The following is a 26,045-nucleotide window of genomic DNA, read 5'->3' as shown; positions in this document are numbered from 1 at the left end:
TTGACTTTTTCACTTTCAGGAGTTGAAAGCTGTGACTTAATGATTCGGAAAGCTCCGTATCTGAAATCTCTATCGTGTCTTCAAAACGGTTTGATTTGATTTCAGGGCTCCTGTATCAGGAATACCGAGATAAATCAACTCTCCAAGAGATTGAGACCAGGAGGCAACAGGATGCGGAAATACAAGGCGGTGCTGACGGGTGCCCATCCAGCGAGGAGGCTCCAGAGGAAGATGAAGGGGAGGAGGAGGAGGAGCCAGCAAGCCCACCCGAGAAGAAGGCCCTGCCCCACATCTGCCTGCTCAGCAACCCCCACTCGAGATTCAACCTCTGGCAGGATCTCCCGGAGATTCAGAGCAGCGGGGTGCTGGACATCCTCCAGCCGGAGGAGATCAGGCTGCAAGAGGTAACAGGCTGCCCGGGGTGAGAGCTTCCGGTCAGAACAAACGGGTATTTTAACCAGCGTGGGTGAGGCTTCCTCTCTGGGGTGAGGCTGGTTCGCCAGAGGAGTTACTGGCAGGGCACCTCTATCCCCAACATGCAGGAAAATTCACATTATTTCCCGTGCGTGGGTGCGTGCCACGTCACTTCAGTCGTGTCCAGCTCTGTGCAACCCGATGGATGGTAGCCCACCGGGCTCCTCTGTCCATGAGGTTCTCCAGGCAAGAACGCTGGAGTGGGCTGCTGTTTCCTCCTGCAGGGGATCTTCCTCTCCCAGGAATCGAACCACATCTCTTAAGTCTCCTACATTGGCAGGCGGGTTCTTTACCGCTGGCACCACTGGGGAAGCACAGGCAGCAAAAACCACCTAGTTAGCTCCTAGGATAGCTCAACCCCGGTGTTGAGTGTTCTCCGCGTTGTCGTTTCTGTGGATAGGAAGATTGCATTCTCTAAACCCTTGCTTGTTATTGTGGAGAATCTCCACGGCACGTGTGAGCACCCATACAGTCGGTGATGCTAAATTCATTGTGACCGTAAACTGCCTCTATTCATCTGTGCTTTACTTTTTACTTGGGCGTCTTTATTTCGAATTTTCGCTTGAACCTTGAGTGAGTGGGTCTCTGAAAGAAAGCCCTCAGCGTATCCACCCCTCCTGAAATGGTGTGGAAATTTAGGATTATGTCTCTTCTTGCGCCTTCATCCGATGGTCCAGGCAGACTCTGCCTGTGAGTTAGGCTGAGGCAGGATCACAGAGTCACTTAATAGTTTGTGGCTAACAGGGAGAAATAATCCATAAAACACGAACAGTAGTAGAAATGAGAAGCTAAGAAATGTAGGTGTTGGATATATATATATAGTCATATATATATATATATCTTTATATACAGAGAGTTGGAGCAGTTCTTTTAAGATTTTTTTTAATGTGGGCTGTTTTTAAAGTCTTTAGTGAATTTCTTACAATGCTGCTTCCATTTAATGTTTTGGGGTTTTGGCCATGAGGCCTGTGTGTTCTTAGCTGCTCCACCAGGGGTCAAACCCGCACCCTTTGCATTAGAAGGCATAGTCTTAACCACTGGACTGCCAGGGAAGTCCCTGTTCAATCCAGTTCCGTCATCTTATCCTCTCATGCCCCGTTTCCCCAGTCTCCCCACTCACATGCTGCTTCAAGCCTGCCCTTGAGCTTGTTCCTAGTTGCAGTCCTGACTTTCTTTAGCTCTTGGCTCACCTGTGCGAGATTCTATAGAAACGTTCGTTCTTCTCATTTATTTAAAAGGCAGAACTGCAAACTGTGTTCACACGTAATGACCAAGGCTGAGACCAGCCCCCGACCAGGTTCATCAACACAGGCTCGGGTGGTATGATGCCTTTGCTCCTTGAGAAGCCTGACGACACTAGATTTTTGAAGCGCCACCCAGGGTCCACTGCGTCCTGCCCAGCAGACTCAGGAGAGATGGTTTTAGCGTCTGACACCACTTGTGACTCATGAGCATTTGTAAGCAAGGCCACAGGAGTTGTTGGTTTCTCTTTTTTTTTTTTTTTAATGAAACTGATGTCAGTAGTCATCCTACAGTGCTCCTCCCAGCTTCTCACAGGATACTGGTGAGATGACATAAAGAACCACGTGCCCCACCAGAAGCGAAGATGCATGGTCAGGAGATCTCCACGAGGCAGGTGGAGCTGGACTGAGGAAATCCCAGCAGGCTTTGCCACCCAGAGCAACCATGTGGAAGGTTCTAGAACCCAGGGAGAAGCCCCCCTGCAGGTGGCCATCCCTCCTACCCGAGAGACCCAGGGGCTCCACCACCTGCAGACAGAGCCACCATCACTCACCTTTTTTTCCTTCCAGTTTTATCTGAGATATAATCGACACACTTGACTGTATAAGTTTAAGGTGTATGATTTGACTTCCATGCATCATGACATAATGACCCACAGTAGTTGCTGTTCATCGCTAAGCTGTTTCTGACTCTTTGTGACCCTGTGGACTACAGCACGCCAGGCTTCCTTGTCCTTCACCATCTCCCATAGTTTGCTCATATTCATGTCCATTGAGTCTGTGACGCTAACTAACCATCTCATCCTCTGTCGTCCCCTTCTCCTTTTGCTTTCAACCTTTCCCAGCGTCAGGGTCTATTCCAATTAGTCGGCTCTTCGCATCAGGTGGCCAAAGTATTGGAGCTTCAGCTTCAGCATCAGTCTTTCCAGTGTATATTCAGGGTTGGGAAATTCCCTTTAGGACTGACTGGTTTGATTTGCCTGCTGTCCAGGGGACTCTCAAGAGTCTTATCCAGCCCAGTTCGAAAGCATCATTTCTTCAGCACTCAGCCTTCTTTATGTTCCAACTCTCACATCCGTACATGACTGCTGGAAAACCACAGCTTTGACTCTGTATGGGCTTTGGATAGCAAAGTGATAGCTCTGCTTTTTAACATGCTGTCTAGGTTTGTCATACCTTTTCTTGCAAGGAGCAAGCCTGTTTGTCCACAGTGATTTTGGAGCCTAAGAAAATAAAATCTGCCACTGTTTCCACTTTTTCCCCATCTATTTGCTATGAAGTGATAGGAATGGATGCCATGATCTTCATTTTTTGAATGCTGAGTTTTAAGCCAGCTTTTTCACTCTCCTGTTTCACCTTCATCAAGAAGCCCTTTAGTTCCTCTTTGCTTTATGCCTTAATGGTGGTGTCTTCTGTATATCTGAGGTTGTTATTTCTCCTGGCAATCTTGATTCTAGCTTGTGATTCATTTAGCTCTGCATTTCACATGATGTGCTCTGCATATAAGCTAAATAAGCAGGGTGACGATATATAGCCTGGACATACTCCTTTCCCGATTGTGAACTAGTCTGTTGTTCCATGTCAGATTCTAACTGTTGCTTCTTGACCTGCATACAGGTTTCTCAGGAGACAGGTAAGATGGTCTGTTAGTCCCATCTCCTTAAGAATTTTCCTCATTTTGTTGCGATCCACACAGTCAAAGGCTTTAGGGTAGTCAGTGAAGCAGAAGTTTTTCTGGAATTCTCTTGATTTTTGTATGATCCAGGAAATGTAGGCAATTTGACCTCTGATTCCTCTGTCTTTTCTAAATTCAGCTAGTACATCTGGAAGTTCTTAGTTCTTGTACTGTTGGAGCCTAGCTTGAAGGATTTTGAGCATCACTTTGCTATCATGTAAGATGAGTGCAATTGTACAGCAGTTTGAACATTCTTTGGCATTGCCTTTCTTTGGGACTGAAATGAAAACTGACCTCTTCCAGTCCTGTGGCCAAATTTTGGTAAGTTTTCCAAATTTGCTGGCATATTGAACGCAGCACTTTAACAGCATCATCTTTTAGGATTTGAAATACCTCAGCTGGAATTCCATCACCTCCACTAGCTTTGTTTGTAGTAATGCTTCCTAAGGCCCACTTAACTTCACACTCCAGGATGTCTGGCTCTAGGTGAGTGACCACACCATCATGGTTAGCCAAGTCATTAAGACCTTTTCTATACAGTTCTTCTGTGTATTCTTGTCACCTCTTCTTAATCTCTTCTGCTTCTGTTAGTCCATACCATTTCTTCCCTGTATTGTGCCCATCTTTGCATGAAATGTTCCCTTGGTAGCTTCAATTTTCTTGAAGAGATCTCTAGTCCTTCCCATTCTATTGTTTTCCTTTATTTCTTTATATTGTTCAATTAAGAAGGCTTTCTTATTTTTCCTTGCTATTCTCTGGAACTCTGCTTTCAGTTGGGTATATCTTTCCCTTTCTCCTTTGCCTTTCACTTCACTTCTTTTCTAAGCTGTTTGTATGGCCTCCTCAGACAACCACTTTGCCTTCTTGAATTTTTTTTCCTTTGGGATTGTTTTAGTCACTGCCTCCTGTACAGTGTTACAAACCTCTGTCCATAGTTCTTCAGGCCCTCTGTCTATCAGATCTAATCCCTTGAATCTATTTGTCACTTCCACTGTATAATCATAATGGATTTGATCTATGTCATACTGGAATGGTCTAGTGGTTTTCCATACTTTCTTCAATTTCAGTCTGCATTTTGCAATAAGGAGTTCATGATCTGGGCCACAGTCAGCTCCTGGTCTTGTTTTTTTCTGACTGTATAGAGCTTCTCAATCTCTGGCTGGAAAGAAGATAATCAGTCTGATTTTGGTGTTGACCATCTGGTGATGTCCATGTGTAGAGTCTTCTCTTGTGTTGTTGGAAGAGGGTGTTTGCTATGACCAGTGCGTTCTCTTGGCAAAACTCTATTAGCCTTTGCCCTGCTTTATTTTGTACTCCAAGGCCAAACTTGCCTCTTACTCCAGGTATCTCTTGAATTCATAATTTTGCATTCCAGTCCCCTATGATGAAAAGGACATCTTTCTCTGGTGTTCATTCTAGAAGGTCTTGTAGGTCTTCATAGAACCGTTCAACTTCAGGTTCTTTGGCATCAGTCCTTGAGGCATAGACTCGGATTACTGTGATATCGAATGGTTTGCCTTGGAAACGAGATCACTCTGTCGTTTTTGAGATTGCACCCAAGTGCTGCATTTTGGGCTCTTTTGTTGACTATGAGGGCTACTCCATTTCTTCTAAGGGATTCTTGTCCACAGTAGTAGATATAACGGTCATCTGAATTAAATTTGCCCATCCCCATCCATTTTAGCTCACTGCATCCCTAAGATGTCGATGTTCACTCTTGCCATCCCCTGCTTAACCACGTCCAACTTACCTTGACTTATGGCTCTAACATTCCGGGTTCCTACGCAGTATTCTTCTCTGCAACATCAGACTTGACTTTCACCACCAGACACATCCACAGCTGGGAGCTGTTTCTGCTTTGGCTCAGCCTTTTCTACCATAGCGTCTGTAGACTCCAAGACTGGGCTGCCTCAGGCCAAACAAATGACAGCGAGGGAGCACAAACCCCACCATCAGCAGAACATTTGATTAAAGATTTGCTGAGCGTAGCCCTGCACCAGAGCACGACCCATTGTTTCCCCACAGCGAGTCCCTCCCACCAGGAAACTTGGACAAGCCCCTTCTCATCGTCAGAGAGTAGACAGTCAGGTTAGTGATCCTCTGTCATCTCATTAGATACCACATTAAAGAAATAAAAAAAATTTCCTTATGAGAACTCAGGATTCACTCTCTTAACTTTCATATATAACATGTAATTAACAGTAGTGTTAATTATATTTATCATATTATACATTACATCTTATTACTGGAAGTGTGTACCTTTTGATTGCCTCAGTCAGTTCCCTTTCCCCATCCCTGTACTTCACCCCACCCCACCCTGGGCTTGTTAATCATAGTCTGATCTCTTTTTCTATAAGTTGTTTTGGTTTTGATATGTAATTAATCTACAACAGTGTATTAGTTCCTATTACACAACGTAGTGATTTGGTTCTTCTATACATTTCAAAATGGTCACCTAAAATATTTTGACTTAGTCTAGTTACAGCATGCCACCATATAGAAGAATTGCATAGATATTCACTATATTCTGATTCCCTGGGGGCTCAGACATTGTAGAGTTTGCCTGCAATATAGGAGACGCAGGTTCCATCCCTGGGTAGGGAAGATCCCCTGAAGAAGGAGATGACAACCCACTCCAGTATTCTTGCCTGGAAAATCCCATGGATGGAGGAGCCTGTACAGTCCCTGGGGTCGCAAAGAGTCGGACGCGGCTGAGCAACTTCACCTGCTTTCACTATTCACTATGTTCCCCACACTGTACATTTCACACTCTCTACCTTTTCCTCTCCCTTACCTGTTTCTTTCCTTCCCCTACCCTTACCCACTCTGTCTATTTTCGGTACGTTTCGGTCGTGTTGTGTTTGTTTATTTGTTTTTTTAGATTCCACGCATAAGTGAATCTGAGACACTTGCAGTATTTGTCTTTGTCTGACTTATTTCACTGACCATAATACTCTCTAGTTCTGTCCATGTTGTCTCAAATGGCAAGATTTCATTCTTCTTTATGGCAGTTATTCCATAGTGTGTGTGTGTGTATAACATATCTTCTTCATCTGTTCATCTGTTGATGAACACTGAAGTTGCTTCTGTATCTTGGCTGCTGTAAATACTAGAGTGAGCATAGAGGTGCAGATATCTTTAGAATTAGTGGTTTTGTTCTCTTCAGATCAATACCCAGGAGTAGAATTGCTGGATCATATGGTAGTCTATTATTAATTTTTGAGTAATCTCCATACTGTTTTCTATAGTGGCTGAATCAATTTACAGTCCCACTGCTGCTGCTGCTGCTGCTAAGTCGCTTCAGTTGTGTCCGACTCTGTGCGACCCCAGAGACGGCAGCCCACCAGGCTCCCCCGTCCCTGGGATTCTCCAGGCAAGAACACTGGAGTGGGTTGCCATTTCCTTCTCCAATGCATGAAAGTGAAAAGGGAAAGTGAAGTCGCTCTAACAATGCACAAATGTTCCCTTTTCTCCACATCCTCACCAACACTTGCTGTTGGTCGTCTTTTTGATAAAAGCCATTTTAACGGGTGTGAAGCGGCAGCCCCCTGTGGTTCTGACTTGCGTCTCCCTAAGGCAATGGCAACCCACTCCAGTGTTCTTGCCTGGAGAATCCCAGGGACGGGGGAGCCTGGTGGGCTGCCGTCTATGGGGTCGCACAGAGTCGGACACGACTGAAGCGACTTAGCGGCAGCAGCGGCAGCAATCGGTGACGTGGGGCATCTTTTCACGCCTTTGGTCATCTATGTGTCTTCCCTGGAAAAACATCTCTTCAGATCCTCTGCTCATTGTTTAATCAAGTTGTTTTTTAATGGTCAGTGTATGAGTCCCTTGAATACTTTGGATATTAACCCCTTATCAGATATATCGTGTGTAGATATCTTCTCCCATTCAGTTGGTGGCCTGTTCATTTGTTGATAGGTTCCTTCACTGGGCAAAAGGGTTTTAGTCTGATGTGGTCCCATGCGTCCGTTTTTGCTTTTGTTCCCCTTGCACCATCCCTAAGTTTGACTTTCATATAAAAGGAATTATACAGTGCGATTTTGCATTTGGCTTTTTTTTTTCACACAATATTACCACCCTGGGCCTTTTTCCTAGTCCTCAAAATAAGGAAAAGTGTCTAGTTTTTGAGAGAATTCTTTTTTCTTCTTTTTACCTTGATAATTAGATAAATAAATTTAAATTACTTTGGAAAGCTTAGAGATAAACCCCAGTAGAACTTAAAACATGGTATAAATCTCTTACAACAACAAGCCAAAAGCAGAGAAAGCAGGGATCTTGTAAGAAAAGGAAAGCAAACGGTAAAAGGTCAGCATAAAAACACAAATGGTATAAAATAAGGTGGCAGAGTTCATAGCAAACATCATTGTTGTAACCATATATGTAAATTGCTTAAATCCTCCATTGAAAGCCAGAAATCATCCGACTGATGAGAAAACTAAACCCATGATATTATCACACAAATTAGAATTCGGAGCAAGAAAAGTTACCAAAGGGAACAGTGACGTCATTTTGTACAGTTAAAGATTATTGCTTTATTTAATTAAATAAGATACTCATTAATACATTTTCATTGTTCATTTCATTGTTTCATTTTCATTGCAAAATGCAAACAGTGTGCATGTGTGCAGGCCTTTTCTTGGCTCCTGGCTGGAGGACCGTTTTCACTTTCTCCTGATAAATTATAGTCATTACACGCTGTGTGAGTTTGGACTTTAGACAGTTGTGAAGACTCTTAAGTGCAAAATCCTTATCGATCCTTATGATGCTGTCCCCATATTTTACACTCGTTGTATTCAAGAGCAGTTTGATTCTGGTTTTGGTTTTTTTTAGCAACTTGACTTTCACTGACCTCTGAGAGCTTCCAGGTTACTTTCATAAAAACAACTCCCTTTGCACTGAAAATTCTTTACTTTTTTTCACTTAAGGACATAATTGCAGAACAAGTAACGATTGGCTTGAATAAGTTTAAGGACAAGCACAGGGGCTCACAGGTGGGGAGAGAAGCTTCAGGTGGCAGGGGAGGGGGTAGTGGGGGACAGCCTGTGACCAGCCCACAGTGGATCCTTGCAGGAGCATGGGTCACTCAGGGCTTGGTTAGGAGAACTTCTGTGGGCCTTCATCTTCGTGCTCCCAGGAGACCACAGCTGTCCGATCCATCAGTCACTCCGTGCTCAGACACTCAGCCGTGTCCAACTCTTTGCGACCCCTTGGACTATAACCCGCCAGGCTCCTCTGTCCGTGGAATTTTTCCAGGCAAGAATACTGGAGTGGGTTGCCATTTCCTCCTCCAGGGGATCTTCCTGACCCAAGGATCGAACTCACGTCTATTGAATCTCCTGCATTGAGAGGCAGATTCTCTACCACTAGTACCACCTGGGAAGCCTCAGCTGTACGATAGATACCCGGAAATGGAATTGTGGGTTGAAAGTGAAGTGCATTTTAGATGATGGTGGTGGTGGTTTGGTGGTTTAGTTGTTAAGTTGTGTCTAACTCTTTGAGACCCCGTGGACTGTAGCCTGCCAGGTTCCTCTGTCCATGGGGTTTCTGGATACTCCCAGTCGACTAAAAAGATGCACAACATGAGAGTTGCAAGTTGTTTTATTTGGGGCAAAATGAGGACTGCAGCCTTGGAGACAGCCCCTCAGATAGCTCTGAGAGCCTGCTCCAAAGAGGCAGTGGGGCGAGGCCAATATATAAGATTCTGGTGAAGGGGGAGTTCAGTACAATCAAGCATTCGTTTTACAAAGGCTTTCTGCTAGTCAGGAGGAGCTGATATCATCATGAAGGGATTTAGTGCTTTTCTAGATAGGAGGAGATGCAAGGATTGGGTCATGAGATGAGTTGCTGAAAATATCTGACTATCTAAAGACCCGTTCCACCACATTCCCTGGAGCACAGAGTGCCTCACTCTCCACCCCGAACTCCCTCCGGGGGTGTTGAAGGTCAACAAGCTGCGGCAGCGCAGGGCTCAGTCTCCACAGAGGCAGATGGCAAAAGCCCTTGTGTGCGTGCGTGCATGCTAAGTCACTTCAGTCGTGTCCGATTCTGCAACCACGGACTGTAGCCCGCCAGGCTCCTCTGTCCGCGGGATTCTCTAGGCGAGAATACTGGAGTGGGTTGCCATGCCCTCCTCCAGGGGATCTTCCCCACTAGGGATCGAACTCATGTCTGTTACATTTCCTGTGTTGGCAGGCAAGTTCTTTACCACCTGGGAAGCCCTTGTTATTCAGTCCCTGGCACATGCTTCTGGCGAGTGGCAATTTGTAGTTGACACACCAAATCGCCATTCAAAAGGCAGTTCAAATTTCACACAACTACAGCAAAGAAAGCATATATTCACGCTCTAGCCTTGTTAGCAAGCTTCTTGATTTTTGCCCTAATCTGTAGGATGAAAAACCGTGTGTTGTTTTTAACCCCCCTGTCCTTGATGACATAAAGTGAGCTGCTCTTCTTAGTATTTATTTAATTGGCTGTGTCAGGTCCTCCCTGTGGCGCACGGGCTTTCATTGCAGTGCACGGACTCCCTGGCTGTGTCACACAGGCTCAGGAGTGATGGCGCACGGGCTGAGTTGCTTCACGACATGTGGGATCTTAGTTCCCCGACCAGGACCAGGGATCCAGCCAGTGGTGAAGCCCTCATCCCTACACTGCAAGGCAGATTCGTAACCCCTGGACCACCAGGGAAGTCCCCAGGCATCTTTTCTTATGCTCACTGGCTGTTTCCCTTTCTTTGTGAATTACCTGTTCTTATTCTTTGCCCTTTTTTTCCTATAGGGTTATCTTTGTTTGTCTTCTTGACGGAGAGCAGCTTTCACATATTCTGGATATAATTTGCTTATATGTTTGAAACATTTTCTCCCACAGTAAAAACATGGGGGTGGGTGATGGAGCGCAGAGTTTATGCACACAAGCGCTGGGGCCCAGCTGCCTGGGTTTGAATCCCGGTTCTGCTACTTCTTAGCAGGGTGCTCTGCTGTGCTTAGTTGCTCAGTCGTGTCTGACTGTTTGCAACCCCATGGACTGTAGCCTGCCAGGCTCCTCTGTCCATGGGGATTTTCCAGGCAAGAATACTGGAGTGGGTGGGTTGCCATGCCCTCTTCCAGCGGATCTTCCCAACCCAGAGATCAAACCCAGGTCTCCTACATTGCAGGCGGATTCTTTACCATCTGAGCCACCAGGGAAGCCCATGAATATTGGCGTGGATAGCCTATCCCTTCTCCAGGGGATCGTCCCAACCCAGAAGTTGGAAAAATTACGGAACTTCCCTGTGCCTCTGCTTCCTCGCCTGTAAAACTGAGCTCATACACAGGGTTGTGAAGATCAAATGAGTTAGTACAGATGAGGAGCTGGCAGCAGGCTGACGGTGCTCAAGCCTTCTTCAGTCGTATCTTTCTCTACTTAAAAATCTCATTTAAACCTAATCTTCTGGATGTTGTGTTGTATGATTAAGAAGGCCATTCCCAAGAGGTACAGTTTACAGGGATAGGTAACTGTGAGAAAGTGTCTTAAAATGGAAGCCCAAGTAGAGCAGAGTCAGGCAGAGACATGCACGGCAGCTGTCGTGCCCACCGTACTGTTCCTGGAGAGTGGGGCATAGCAGGGATACAAGGGGCCTGACGACAGGAGTGGGGCTGACTTTAGATATTTTCACTGAACTCTGTGCTCTCTAAAGCGGCACTGCCCCCTTCGTTAGCCCCCATTGGTGACACGTGGCTCTTCAACAACCTGACATGTGACCAGTCCTCACTGAAACAGGCTGAGTGTAAAAACAAATACCAAGTCTTGCAGACTTGAGACACAGAAAAAGGAAGCAAACTATCTTATCAGTCGTTTTTGTATTACATGTTGACTTAATATCCTGAATATATTAGATTAAATAAAATACATTAAAATTTCTTTTGACCTTTTAAAAAATATGATTACTAGAAAACCTTAAATTGTATATGAGACCCACATTATATTTCTATTGGACACAGTGCTCAAATAAGAGGCAATATTTTATTTCTCAATGTCTGTAAACACCATCAAAAAGTGGCTGAATAATAAGCCTTAAGAAAAAGCTCAGTAAATATTTATTAAAATTGTATAGGTCCTACTCTCTCACTACAATGCAGCAAAGCAAGAAAATAAGTTTAAACAATGTAAAAACCTCAAGTCAGAAATGTTGGGTTGCCATGTCCTTCTCTGGGGGATCTTCCCAACCCAGGGATCAAACCCATGTCGCTTATGACTCCTGCACTGGCAGGCGGGTTCTTTGCCACTAGCGCCACCCATATTGACATTAAAAATAAAATCCACAATTATAAAGATGTCAGCACTCCTGTCAGTAATTAGGAGAACTAGGGAACACAAATCAGTAAGGATATAAGAAGGATTGAATGCCCTCAAACCAACTGGAATGAATTAACATTTCTAAGGCACTCTACTCAACAGTAGCAGAACACACTTTGTTTTTCACCTGTATGTGAAATATTCACCAAGATAGACCACACCGCATTTTAACAAATTAAAAGAATTTAAATCACACAGAGTGTGACCTCGCCATAATAAAATTAAACAGAAATCAACGACATAAAGAGAGCAGGAAAACCTCCTAGCACTTGGAAATCAAGCAGCACCTTTCTATGTAATCCCTGAGTTAAAGAGGAAGTCTCCAGGGAAGTTAGAAAAGAACGAACTTCCCTTCTTCACAGATGGTATGATGTGGTCGCAGAAAATCTCAAAGAATCTACAAAAAAAAAGAAAAGAAAAGAAACCCCTCTTAGAACTAATAATGGACGCTAGGACTTCCCTGGTGGTCCAGCGGTTAACAGTCCACCTTGCAATGCGGGCGACGCAGGTTCAGTCCCTGGTCCGGGAACTAAGATCCCACGTGCTGCAGGGCTGCTAAGCCTGAGAGTCACAACTAGAGAAGCCCGCCTGCCACAGCTAAGACTCAACACAGGCAAATAAATCAATAAATATTTTTAAAAATAGTAAACACGGACTAAAAACACTTAAAACACAATGCTCGGTGCTGGTGTGGAGCAACTGGAACTCTCATACACTTCTGATTTCAAAATGGCACATCTGCTCTGGAGAATCCTGCACAGCTTCTTATAAAGTGAAACATGCACTTCCCTCCAAGCCGGCGAATCCTGGGTGTTTACCTAGCGCAGTGTCTCCATAGCAACGCTATTGAATTCGAGGCTGCTTCCTCCTTCTTCAGGGCTTGCTCTCCTTCCTGTTCTTCGCAGGTTTAGCACCATCCCTGGCAGCAGGATGCCTGTAGCACCCCTGTCCTGACATATAACAACCCAAAATGTCTCTCCACCTTGCTGAGTATCATCCAGGGAGCAAAAATAGTTTGTAGCTGAGAGCCACTACCCTAGAGAAACAAAAATCTACGTTCATACAGAAATCTGTACACAAATGTTGATACTAAGTCTGTTCATAATTGTCAAAAGCTGGTAACAACTCAAATGTCCTCTAACAGATGGATAAATAGACACAGGAACATTCACACAAATTGTTGTTGTTGTTTAGCCGTTAAATCATGTCCGACTCTTTGTGACTCCATGGACTGTAGCCCACCAAGCTCCTCTGTCCATGGAATTCTCCAGGCAAGAATACTGGAGTGGGTTGCCATTTCCTTCTCCAGGGGATCTTCCCGACCCAGGGATCGAACTCACATTGCTTACATCTGGCAGGCAGGTTCTTTACCACTACTCAGTAATAAAAAGAAATGAGCTGTTGACACAACTCAGATGAATCTCAGAGGCATTTTGTTGAATGAAAGAAGTCAGAAAGTTTCCATAGTATGTGATTCCACTTATATGACATTCTGAACATGACAAGGCTATAGGGATAGAGAACACGTGAGTGGTTGCCAGGGGTGAGGGGTAGGGGGAGGCTGTGACTCAAGTGGGGAGCACAGGAGTGTTTGAAGTGATGGAGCTCTTGTGTGTCCTGGTTGTAGTGCTGGTGACAAGAATCTATACAAGGGTCGAAATTCATAGAACTGTATATACCAAAAAGTCAATTTTATTGTATGTTCATTTAAAACCTGACACATTGTAAAAAGAGATGTCCTCATTTAGGTTAAGTATTTTCTGCCCCTTCCCACAAATATAATAAAACAGTGATCTGTCTGGCTCTGAATTAAGGCAGACATTTACATACAGCATAAGAAAATCAAATCTGGAGATACTTTAGAAGAATAACATGGGGCACAGAAATTACTGCAAATACGGTATAATGTTTGAAACCAAAATTTATCATACTAATAGGCCGGAGGAGAAAAATACCTCAAGCTCCAAAAAGGTTCAAAAGGGAAATAGTACATCAATTTCCATCTAAACAAAACTCAGAAGCATACTTGCTGAAATTTGTAAAGAGCATCTCAGATCTATAAAAGCATCCTACATAATGAAGAATTGCTGGTGGCAATAAAGGCAAGACGACGATGCTTGATACCCCTGCGGTTGTTCTGGAAGCTGTGGCCAGTGCAACACAATGAGGAGAGAAACGAGACATAAGCCCGTAGAGAAGGAAAGTCAGACTCGCCGTTCGTTATCTGTCAGGGATGGCTGCCTACGTTAGATCCTGAGGGAGTCAAAAATACTGGGTCTAACAAGGCAGTTCAGGGAGGTGGTGGGTTATAAAATAAGCATGCAAAGGTTATTTGTTTGGGGGACTTCCCTGTGGTCCAGGGGTTAAGACCCTGCCTCTCAGTGCAGATGGCATTGGTTTGATCCCTGGTCGGGGTACTGAGGTCCCAAATGTCGTGAGATGTGTCCAGAAAACACAAAGAACTGAAAATTAGTTATTTCTGTGTACATTAACAAAACTCGGGTTTTCCATCAGTTAGAAAGCCCTGTTGATAAGAAAGCAATGAGCACCCTAAAGAAAAATAGGCTAAACAATTCTCTTAAGAAAAGTGGCTGGTGATTAAATGAAAACAGGAAAAAAAAACCAACTCACTGGTAATGACAGAAGTACAATTAAGCAACACTGAGGCACCGGGCATTTCAAAATAGCAGAGACTTTTGAATATAAATACATTTAAAACCTCGTGTTGGGTGGATTTTTAAATGAGTGCTCTCGAGCGCAGCTGATGAGAAGAGAGAGAGCAATATTTGTACCAGTCTCCTTACAAGAACGTGTTTGTATACCGTCTAGTGTTTCTGTTACTAGAAATTTATCTTGAAAAATAATCAGAAAGGCACACAAATATTTATTAGGCCGTCCCTTCAAGCAAAAATTAGGGAGGGATGGAGGAAGAATCCTAATGCCCACCGACAGGGCACTTTTTATTTTAAAGACAGTGTACAGCTATGCAAAGACACAAGCATTAAAAAGCATGTTTTCAGAGAATAGGTGACTATTCATGACATACTATTTTTTAAAGGCAGAATCGAACATTACATGTGTAGTAGAGTGGGCACAGAAAATAAAGATACTTTGGTCATTTTCAATGGCTCGGACCAAAAATATTTTAGTAAGTTAGGATGACATAAGAGTAACCGTGGTCCCAGGCAGTAGTGAATAACAGAGGCACGCGAGCTTCAGTGCATTTCGCTCTGAGTCTTTATGGACTGACTTTTCTTATTTATGTTAAAGAGCTTCATGTGAGTTTCTATTTAACATCTGGCAATGGACACAACACTGAGATCTTCAGATTTCATGTTCCAAATCAGAGACGTCTGCGTCAGGTCATCTTTCCATTTATCAAAGCAAGTCAGGCAACTTGTTCTGGCAGCTCAGTCTGTTGTTGAAGCATCTCTTTCTTTAGCTACAAAAGCAGCAGGTCCTGGAGAACTCCCATTCACACAAGGAAAATACCCCCAACTGGTGGCCTTTTGGTAGGTCTGAGTCTCAACTGGTCACTGAAAGAATCGGGATTTAAGAATAAAATTGTATGTTTCCCCTCCTCCTCTTTAAAGTATAAAAAGTAGGCGGCTGACACTGGGACATGTTCTCTTAGATGTCGGGTAGGATTTCCTGGGTTTACTTTTTGCGTTTTAATGTAACTCTGAAGCTCTTGGTTCCCACCCTCCTGTTTGGAATGGTTTCTCAATTACTGATTGAGAACGTGATGGTTTGAGAAAATAACTAGACAAATATTCAAATCACAAACTTAAGGAGAAGGCCACCGAGGAAGGGTTGGGTGTTCAAATGGGAGTGGCAGGGATGGTCACCGCGTTGCTTGCCTTTCACCACACCTGGCACCAGTGTCAGGAGAAATGAAGGAGAAGTTGGGGTCCTGCTCTAGCCCCATCCCCTGGAGAAGTTGCCCCTGCCACTGGTGTGGGTTGTGTCCCCAGACCAGATAAAGACGAAGTCCTGGTGATCTTGGGGGACTGGTTGTGCAGAGCTCAAAAAATTGAGCAGGGCATGATATTTCAAGCATCTCCATGGAAACGAGGATGCACACACACACCCAGGCTGGCACTGTGGTGACACCGCCTATACCAGTCTGAACCAGTTTCCCAGCTCCATTCCCCTGGGAACAAGGTGGGAGGGGGCTTCCCAGGGAGCTAGCCAGTTGGGTAGGACTCTCAGTCTGGGTCTGATCAGCCTCTGAAATCAGAGTTGTGTTTTTGTTGCTTTTCAACCTGTCTTTACAACTTAGAACTTAAATAATACTTTCATCTTTTTTTTCCCCCAAAGAAGACTGTCCATTTGACTAGGAAACTGCTCGTGTTTTTCAGTGATATACTTCTATCAGGAAATTAAGTCGTGGTTGTTTTATTTACCAACCTTCATTGAATCATATATTTGTCTCCGTAGGATAAACCCCAAACAGTTCAGCAAATTAGTCCCAAATTGTCCCATGCTTTAAGATGGACAGTAGCCATCACCCAAAACATCAGATATTGCGAGCATTTATACCTATTTTGGGCTTTCCCAAATAGGTGGTGCTAGTGGTAAAGAACCTGCCTGGCAATGCAGCAAACATAAACACTGATTCAATTTCTGGGTTGGGAAGATCCCCTGGAGGAGGGCATGGCAACCCACTCCAGTATTCTTGCCTGGAGAGTCCATGGACAGAGGAGCCCAGTGGGCTACAATGGGGTCGCAAAGAGCTGGACATGACTGAAGTGACTGAGCACTCACATACCTATTTTCACAAAGTGATGTTACCATTTAGCATTTTTAAAATAAATCTGTTGGATAAATAACTTACACACTTGACATAAATTTCAAACAGAGCAAACAGAATTATGGTGAAAAAAGCCTCCCCTTCTAACCCCTGGCCCTCAAGGCCAATATCTGTGTGTGTTACACAAATGATAAGCTCTATGCACATTGTTTATGTCTTGCCTATTTTTTTAACTTAGCAAAATGGGTTTTTTAATTTATTAATTTTATTTATATTTGGTTGCCCTGGGGTCTTCATTGCTCTTCACGGGCTTTCTCCAGTTGCAGCAGGCGGGGTCTGCTCTCTAGTTGCGAGGCTGGAGCTTCTCACTCTGATGGCGTCTCTGTTGCAGAGCACGAGCTCTGGGCACACCGGCTCAGCACGTGTGGCACATGGGCTTAGTGACTCTGTGACGTGTCGAATCTTCCCAGACCAGGGATCAAACCCATGTCCCCTGCTTTGGTAGGCAGATTCTTATCCAATGCGCCGAAATGTTTTGACAATATTTCCAGATCAGCCCAAAGAGAGGTCCCTGTTTTTTTTTTCTTTTCTTTCTTTTTTTTTTTTAAGCTGTATGGAGCTCCACTGCTTATGATATTCCATAATTGATTCAACCAGTCCCCTGTTGATGGACATTTGCAACTAGAAATGTTATGTATCAAGGATGTTCTTTACAGCATTATTATAATAATAAAAGGCAGATCTATACAATGGCGTACTGTCGGAATTGCTAAGTGGAACTGTTGGGTGAAAGTTTATATACTTTTGAAATTTTGAGACCTCATCACCAGGCTGTCTTCACACTTCGGGTGTGTGTGAAGATGCTGGCTCCCTCTTACCAGGAAGGTACAACATCCGATGAATTCATCTTGATCAGTGAGCTGGACATAAATGATGCCGTGTTGTGGTTTTACTTTGCATTTCTCTTGTTGTGAGCGGGGCTGAGCATCTTCTCTAGCACGTGTCTTTTCAGATCTGTATCTGTTTTGGTACTTTTTTGTAAGCTACCCTATTTCCCAAGCCATCTTGAGGAAAAGCTAACAATTGGCTTGTGATGTGTGTGAGCTTGCCAAGGCTTGGGTTTGGGCAGCTGGTTTGGGTGGGGGTGCACCAGGCCCCCCAGGGCCTGCAGGTTAACTCGCACTTAACGAGTGACCCTTTAGCCCCATAGCGAGCAGGGGAGTAGCTGTCAGCACCCAGGGTGACACCGAGGCCCACGGCCCCCATGGCGGCCCTCCTTGCATTTCCCGCGCGGACTAGAGACCACGCTGCAGCAGGACTCGGCCTGGGCTCTGAAATCCAGCTTCATCGTCATTAGCGAAGAACGAAAAGCGATGCTCTAAGGGCCGCTTCTTAACTGCAAGCCTTTTCGTTCACTTCTGTCCAGCCTAGTGCCTGCGGGGTTTGCATTACTCTTCTAGGTGCAGAAGTGGGCACAGCTTTGTGCCTGAACAGTCGGATCATGCGGGAAGGAAGGCCTGGCAGAGAGAGGACATGAATCCACCCAGGGTGGCCGCAGCTGGCGGCAGCAGGACTCAAGGCCCAAAGCAGAGGGCAGGGCTGTCCTTAGACAGCTTTCTCTCCACCTCTCCCCACCCTCCAGGAAGCAGCACCGCACAGAAGTCAGGTATCGGGCAGGTGCCCAGCGCTTAGCACTCAGGTGACACGTGAGAAAGAAAGGTACATGGGGAGGCTCTGGAGCTGGGGTGCACCCCAGCCCTGACACCGGGGTCTCAGACTCGGCCACGCCTCAGAACCACCTGGGGAACTTCTTGAAGGACAGGTTATGAGTGGCTCTGGGAAGGCGCCTGGGAATCTGCATTTTCACAAACGTGGTCAGAGAGTCAGGCTGAGATATGTGGGACTTCTCCCCCTTTTTTTTTTTTTTTGCTTCATGCATCGAACCTGGACTGGTGATCTATTTTGCATATGATAATATACATGTTTTAATGCTATTTTCTCAAATCATCCCAGCCTCACCTTCTCCCACAGAGTCCAAAGTCTGTTCTTTGCATCTGTGTCTCTTTTGCTGTCTCGCATACAGGGTCATTATTACCATCTTTCTAAATTCCATATATATGTGTTAGTATACTCTATTGGTGTTTTTCTTTCTGACTTACTTCACTCTGTATAATAGGCTCCAGTTTCATCCACCTCGTTAGAACTGATTCAAATGCATTCTTTTTAATGGCTGAGTAATACTCCATTGTGTATATGTACCACAGCTCTCTTATCCTTTCGTCTGCTGATGGACATCTAGGTTACTTCCATGTCCTGGCTATTGTAAACAGTGCTGCGATGAACATTGGGGTACACGTGTCCCCCCTCCTTTTAGAGGGGGGAACCGCTAACTCTTATCGGTTCTTTGACTCTGACAGCCCCTTCCGGAAGCCTGCTGTCTCTGGCTGCCTGCCTCCCCCCTCGCCTGCCAAGGTGAAGCCCCCCGGTCACTGTGGACATCCCTACAGAGCTGTCAGTGGCTGTGCCCAATGTGTGTGTTCCTCTGTGTCGCCAGCACTGAGCCCTTCCTCTACCTGGAGGGGGCTCTGGGCACATGTCTGTGGAACGAGTGAGCTGGGGAGGGCAGAAGGCATCACCGACCCCAGCCCCCTAGCACGGTGGCCTCTTGAGCTGGCCACCCCCCGGGGGCAGGGGGCAGGTCTTGGTCCTCTTGGGATCCCCAGGGCCCACAGCTCCCAGTAGGTGCACAGCAAATGCATGCAGTCTCCTGTGTGCTGACCGGGGCCAGGCCTTGCAGGAAGCCACCTGGTAGAGGAGACGGGCCATCGGGCATCCAGTCCGGCTGGAGCCAGGAAAGGAGGATGAACGGCGGGCACAGCTAATGGCACCCTTGGGAAGAGAGGCCCCACGGCCACGAGGAGGAGGGGTCTAGAGCCAAGCTTTCGGGTGGAAGCTGTGAGCCGTGGGCAGTACAAGAGTAAGACCCATCACTCGATGCCAGGCCTGGTTCCCATGTGAGAGCTGGTTTAGAGGTTTTCCCTTAACAAACTGTCTCAAGCACCTACTTGAAAGGGATTCCCCGGTGGCTCAGTCGGTAAAGAGACTGCTTGCAAGGCAAGAGACCCAGGTTTGCTCCCCAGGTTAGGAAGATCCCCTGGAAGAAGCCACGACAACCCACTCCAGTATCCTTGCCTGGAGAATTACACAGACAGAGAAGTCTGGTGGACTACAATCCATAGGGTCACACAGAGTCGGACACAGCTGAAGTGACTTAGCATGCACATGCATGCACCCGCTTGCAAGCACCATGTAAAGCTAAAAAGACAATTAGCCAGAAGGAGCTAATAATAGAGGGTGGGAAGGAGGACATCACGTCGACCTGCAAGGAGCGGGGGCAGTGGCCCGGCACTACCGCCGGCCTGTGGGCTCTCGGGGAAGCCTGGGCGTGTGTGTGGAAGGCCGTCCCTAGCAGGGCAGTCCAGGCACAGAGCCCTGAGATCCAAAGGATGAGGAGTGAACCTTGGTTTTGCCATTCACAAGCTCTGTGGTACCCTCATCCACACAGAGGGGACCATCGGGGGATCTCCAGGGTTGTGGTGAGGACTGAGGGAGGTGGCACGTTGGAGGTCCCCAGCAGGACGCCAGGCGCAGGGTAGGAGCTGGACATACAGCAGCTGTTACTATCCTTTGCTTGCTGGCATTTTATCTCTGACAACGCTGCATAAACAAGGTGAGAGAACAGGACATTTATGGCCACTGTTTATCAGTGAAGTGTCACACACGTTGATGTGGCTCAGACAGGACGGTGATGACTAAGAGAAACACGGCCAAGAGTTTCCTGGGTTTGGACAGAAAGTGATGCCCAAACTGGCAAAGGGGCATCAGGGAGTGGTCAGCAGTTCCTGCAACTCAGTCTTTTTTTCCCCAGTGCATTTTTTTTTTAATCTATTCGGCTGCTTCGAGTCTTGGCTGCAGCACTTGGATCTCCTTGGCATGCAGGCTTTTCTAGCTGTGGTGCGGGCTTCTCTCCAGCTGTGGCATGTGGGCTCTAGAGCACACAGGCTCAGTGGTTGCCGAGGGCTTTGTTTCCCTGCGGCATGTGGGATCTTAGTTCCCCAACCAGGGATGAAACCCGTGTCCCCTGCATTGGAAGGCAGAGTCTTAACCACTGGGCCACCGGGGAGGTCCTAAGGAAGTGTGCGAGGCAGCAGGGGAGTCCATGGGGTTCACAGAGGAGGAGTGCTGGGGGCCTGGACCAATTCATGGACGAGTGAATGAATGAGTGGATGGATGAATGAATGGATGAATGAATGTACAAATGAATGAGTGGATGATGATTGATCGAATGAGGGAATGGATGGATGGATGGATGAGAAGATGAATGGAAGATTGAATGAGTGAATGGTGAGTGGATGGATGAATGAATGATTGAATAGTGGATGAATGAGTGAATGGATGTGTGGCTGGATGAATGAGTGAATGAGTGGACAAACGAATGAGTTGATGGATGAGTGAATGAGTGGATGGATAAATGAGTGAAGGAATGAAGGAATGAGTGGATGAAGGAATGAGTGGATGAATGATTGGATGAGTGAAACTGAGTGGATGAATGAGAAGATGAATGGAAGACTGAATGGTGAATGAATGACTGGATGAATGAGTGAATGAATGAATGACTGGATGAATGAGTGAATGAATGACTGGATGAATGAGTGAATGAAGGAATGAGTGGATGAATGAGTGAATGAAGGAATGAGTGGATGAATGATTGAATGAATGAGTGGATGACTGGATGAATGAGTGGATGAGTGGATGGATGAATGAGTGGATGAGTGGATGGATGAATGAGTAAATGAATGGATGAATGAGTAAATGAATGGATGGATGAGTGAATGAATGAATGAGTGGATGAGTGAATGAATGAATGAGTGGATGAGTGGATGGATGAGTAAATGAGCAGGGCCTGGATCCCTGTCAACTCCAAATGCCCATTCAAAGGCTTGAATGACTGAGGATGAAAATAATATTGATGAGGAAAAGACAACCATATTGATGTGGCAAGTAATCTGACATAGAAAATAAAGACAAACACCCTGGAAAACTAAAACCCACAGATGACTAATTGCCCCATAAACGGAGAAGGAGGGGGTGAGCTTGCAGTGAATGGGCACAGCCGGTATCAATTAGCGGTGATTCAGGCCCAACGCCCGCGGCATGTCAGCGACTGAGAGGCCCGCCTGCCTCTGCCCAGCGGCCTCCGGCCCTGTGTCCTCCAGGGGATCAGGATGAGGATGCTGTCGGCAAGCTGGGGACCTTTCCCACCTGTGATCCCAGGTGTGCCTCAGGCGTCACTGGGGGAGATGGGGTTCAGCAGACACACCTTATCTGAGGGGCTCACCCTGGAACTGCTGTCCTTTTCCTCTCTTGGGATCTGCAGCACTCATCCATCTTGGTTTGGGGTGTTTTTTATTTTTGGTTATGTTTGCTTAGAATTAGCAAGCTCTAATGGCTTGACGTTTTCTTAAGAAACTTAAATTTAGCAGCAGGAAAAGTCATTTGTTTCAGCCCCTGTAACAGAGGCGCTTCCGGGAACTTTCTGCCCAGTGCAGCCTTGCCGGGCAGGGCTTGGTGGACGCTGGCAGAGCAGAGGGTGGGGCCTTCCGTGCTGGGGCCTTCCGTGCTGGGGCCTTCCGTGCTGGGGCCTTGGCTCAGATGCGGGCGAGGCCAGTGGGACGTGCTGAGTGTGGTTTCGAATCTTTGAGCACGCGTGACGTGGGGACAGAGAGGCTGCGGGCTCGTTTCAGCGCCTCGTCACATTGTGTTGCATGAGGCACAGACGCTGGGGTTGGGGGAGGCAGGGTTCTCCTCTGCTGGTGGGCCACCCTGCAGTGATGTGTGTGTGTGAACTTTCTCATTGGTGCTGAGCAGGTTTAGGCTGTTGCTCTGCAATGCTGGGCTAAGTCACTTCAGTCATGTCTGACTCTGCGACCCTGTGGATCGTAGCCCACCAGGCTCCTCTGTTCATGGGATTCTCCAGGCACTGGCATGGGTTGCCATGCCCTCCTCCAGGGGATCTTCCCGACCCAGGGATCGAACCCTCGTCTCTTAGGTCCCCGGCACTGGCAAGCGGGTTCTTTACCACTAGTGCCGTGGCCAGATCCCATTTATGCTGTTAAGCATGCCCAACTTGCAAATATGTTGCTTATTTTAAAGCATTTTGCCAGGTCAGCTGTTTGTCTGAGCTTTGCAAGGAGGCAGCAGAGTAGCTGCCCAGCAGGCTGCCTGCAGACCCCACTGGATCCCCGGCCTTGTCTGCGTCTAAGGCAGCAGGGGTGGGTAGTGGGGGGCAGAGTCCACAACTTGGAAAACCCTTGGGTTGAGTCTTGCACCCTCCAGCGGTAACTTCGGGGGCATTACTTAACCTCTGCGTCTGTTTCCTTTTAATAAGATGGGACCTTCCGTGTGTCCTTCCTAGGGGCGGGGCAGGGCGGGGCCGGGGGGTGGGTGGGTAGGTGCAGAGACCATGAAGTGGGAAAGTGCCTTGTGTGTCTGGAGAATATGCTGGTCCTCCCTCCCTCTCCCTGCCTGCCTCTCTTCCTTCCAGTGTCCCTGCCGGCCCTGGGAGCGCTAGTGTTCATAGACAGAGTCTTAAACCCTGGATCAGGGTTCCAGCCAGTGGGGAGGATGGAGGTGTGAGACATGGGGGGTGGTCGGGACACTGGGTGGGGACCAGGGCCCCCAGTGTTCATCACTCTCCTGGCTCCAGCCCTCCTCTGTCTGTCTATTTCCCTGGGGCTGCTGTAACAAATGACCACAAACTGGGTGGTAATTAATTCTCCCCCAGTTGCAGGGCCCAGAGCCTGAAATCGGCTGTTGGCAGTTTCCGCCTCTTCCGCTTCTGGTGGCTCTGGGTGTTCCTGAACTGGAGGCAGCGTCGCTCCTGTCTCTGCCTGGGTCCTCACCTGGCCTTCTTCCCCATGTGTCTCTCTCTGCATCTCTCCTACAAGGACCGCTGTCATTGGATTAGACCTCAATCCAGGATGGTCTCCTCACCTTGACATCCATAACTTAATGTGCAAAGACCCTTTTGCCAAACAGGTTCCCATTCGCAGGTGCTAGAGGGTGGGATGTAGAGGGAGGTATGGAGGAGTTGTTAGTTGCTCAGTCATGTCTGAGTCTGCAAACCCATGCACTATATAGCCTGCCAGGCTCCTCTGTCCATGGGATTTCCCAGGCGAGAATACTGGAGTGGGCTGCCATTTCCTTCTCCAGGGCATCTTCCCGATCCAGGGATCAAACCCACGTCTCCTGCATTGGCAGGTGGATTCTTTACCACTGAGCCATGGGGGAAACCCCGCAGCTTTGGAAGGGCGATCACAATTCACCCCACTTGACCGTCCCTGCTGGGTGGCCGCAATAGAACCTGAACCCATGCTAGGTTGATAAACAGCAGAGGGAGATGGGGGTGGGGAGGAAGGTGAGGGTGGCCCCAGGGTGGCCTCAGGAAGGGTCATGAGTTTGCTTGTGAGTGAAGTAGGAGGGTGAGCTGGCATTCCCACCCTGCTTCACAGACGACACGTGAGGGAACAGAGGTCCAGTGAGTTTGTTGTTTCATAGGCTCAACAATCGCATAATAAGCATGATAGAGAAGAAGCTGCCTCCAAAAAGCTTATCAGATTATGGATTTCTCGCCTTTTTTCTCTCTTCTTCAAAATGAAGATTGCTTGATTGATTACATTATAAAATCAGACCATGAAAGATATAACCTGTGCTCATCCTTCAGTTCTCGGACAGTTGAAAGGGTAAAAAGAAAAGAGTAGGGCTTCCCTGGTGGCTCAGTGGTAAAGAATTTGCCTGCCAATGCAGGAGACATGAGTTCGATCCCTGGCCCAGGAAGATCCCACGTGCCATGGAGCAGGTGAGCCCATGCGCCACAACTGTTGAGCCTGTGCTCAGTAGAGCCCGGGAACCACAGCTGTGGAAGCCCGCCTGCCTAGAGCCTGTGCTCTGAAGCAAGAGAAGCCACGGCAGTGAGAAGGCTGGGCACCACGCTGGAGTAGCCCCCACCCGATGCGCCTGGAGAAGAGCCCGTGTAGCAGCCAAAAATAAAAAAAGAGACTTTTAAAAAAAAGAGTGAGATCACCCTCAGATTCCACCCCCTGTTGACACCTGTGGTTGACATCATGACCTGCTTCCTTCTAAATGTTTTTCTGGGTGTGTAGAAGTGGCGCTCCCTCTATGGATGAGTCTCCCAGCCATTCTTCACCAGGAAGCAGTCCTGAGTCACCCTTGAGTCAGCTGAGTCAGCTGAGTCAGCTGTCGGAGCTCTGATGAATGGATGACCTCTTGTGTTTGACCTTGGACACGAGGGCGTCTTCAGCTTCACTACTGTGAGCAGGCTAGAGGTCTCTGAAAGGGTGCTGGCCACCTTTGCATCTGGAGAATTCCCTGGTTGTCCAGTGGTTAGGACTTGGAGCTTTCACTGCTGAGGGTGAGGACTCAATCCCTGCTTGGGGAACTAAGATCCTGCAAGTTGTGCATTGTGGCCAAAAATAAAATAAAACCTTTGCATCTGTCTGAGGGGCCTCCCTGATAGCTCAGCTGGTAAAGAATCCACCTGCAATGCAGGAGACCTTGGTTCAATTCCTGGGTCGGGAAGATCCTCTGAAGAAGGGATAGACTGCCCACTCCAGTATTCTTGGGCTTCCCTGGTGGCTCAGCTGGTAAAGAATCTGCCTGCAATGTGGGAGACCTGGGTTTGATCCCTGGGTTGGCAAGATCCCCTGGAGAAGGGAAAGGCTACCCACTCCAGTATCCTGGCCTGGAGAATTCCATGGGCTGACTGTATAGTCCATGGGGTCACAAAGAGTCGGACACGATGGAGCGACTTGCGCTTTCATCTGTCTGAGAGTGGGGAAAAGTGAGCCCTGGGTGCTGACCGCTGGCCCTCCTCTCGTCTTCTTTGCCCGGTGTCCCAGGCCATGTTCGAGCTCATCACTTCGGAGGCCTCCTACTATAAAAGCCTGAACCTGCTGGTGTCCCACTTCATGGAGAACGAACGGCTGAAGAAGATCCTGCACCCGTCCGAGGCACACATCCTCTTCTCCAACGTGCTGGACGTCATGGCCGTCAGCGAGCGGTGAGCCAGCGCCCCGTCCTCGTGGGGCGCCTTCCAGTCCCTCCTCCCCACCCGGGGTGCGGCTGGGGCTGGTGGTGCCTGCCTGCTACGCTGGCTTCTCTGCTTTCGAATGTTTGGAGTTTTCTGTAATAAGCTATAACTAAATTGTTATTGTTCAGTCACTAAGTCATGTCTGACTCTTTGCAACCCCATGGACTGCAGCACACCAGGCCTCCCTGTCCATCACCATCTCCTGGAGCTTGCTCAAACTCATGTCCATCGAGTTGGTGATGCCATCCAACCATCTCATCCTCTGTCGTCCCCTTCTCCTCTTGCCCTCAGCTTTCCCAGCATCAGGGTCTTTTCCAGTGAGATAGCTCTTCCCATCAGGTGGCCAAAGCGTTGGAGCTTCAGCTTCAGTATCAGTCCTTCCAATGAATATTCAGGACT

The 26,045-nt window shown here is 47.2% G+C and overlaps 1 protein-coding gene across 1 annotated transcript in view; it reads left to right on the top strand.

Moving 5' to 3' along the window:
* Nucleotides 1–26,045, top strand: part of NGEF (neuronal guanine nucleotide exchange factor) — a 45,387-nt gene that overhangs the window by 6,208 nt on the left and 13,134 nt on the right. Inside the window, exons 3-4 of the mRNA XM_052637708.1 lie at nucleotides 106–404; nucleotides 25,456–25,616. Coding sequence (XP_052493668.1) covers nucleotides 106–404; nucleotides 25,456–25,616 — 460 coding nt within the window. The remainder of the gene's footprint in view (nucleotides 1–105; nucleotides 405–25,455; nucleotides 25,617–26,045) is intronic.

Source organism: Budorcas taxicolor, chromosome 3, assembly GCF_023091745.1.
Source record: "Budorcas taxicolor isolate Tak-1 chromosome 3, Takin1.1, whole genome shotgun sequence".
NCBI lineage: Eukaryota > Metazoa > Chordata > Mammalia > Artiodactyla > Bovidae > Budorcas > Budorcas taxicolor.
The sequence above is the reverse complement of the archived record's forward strand: the minus strand, read 5'-3'. Positions and strand labels throughout refer to the sequence as shown.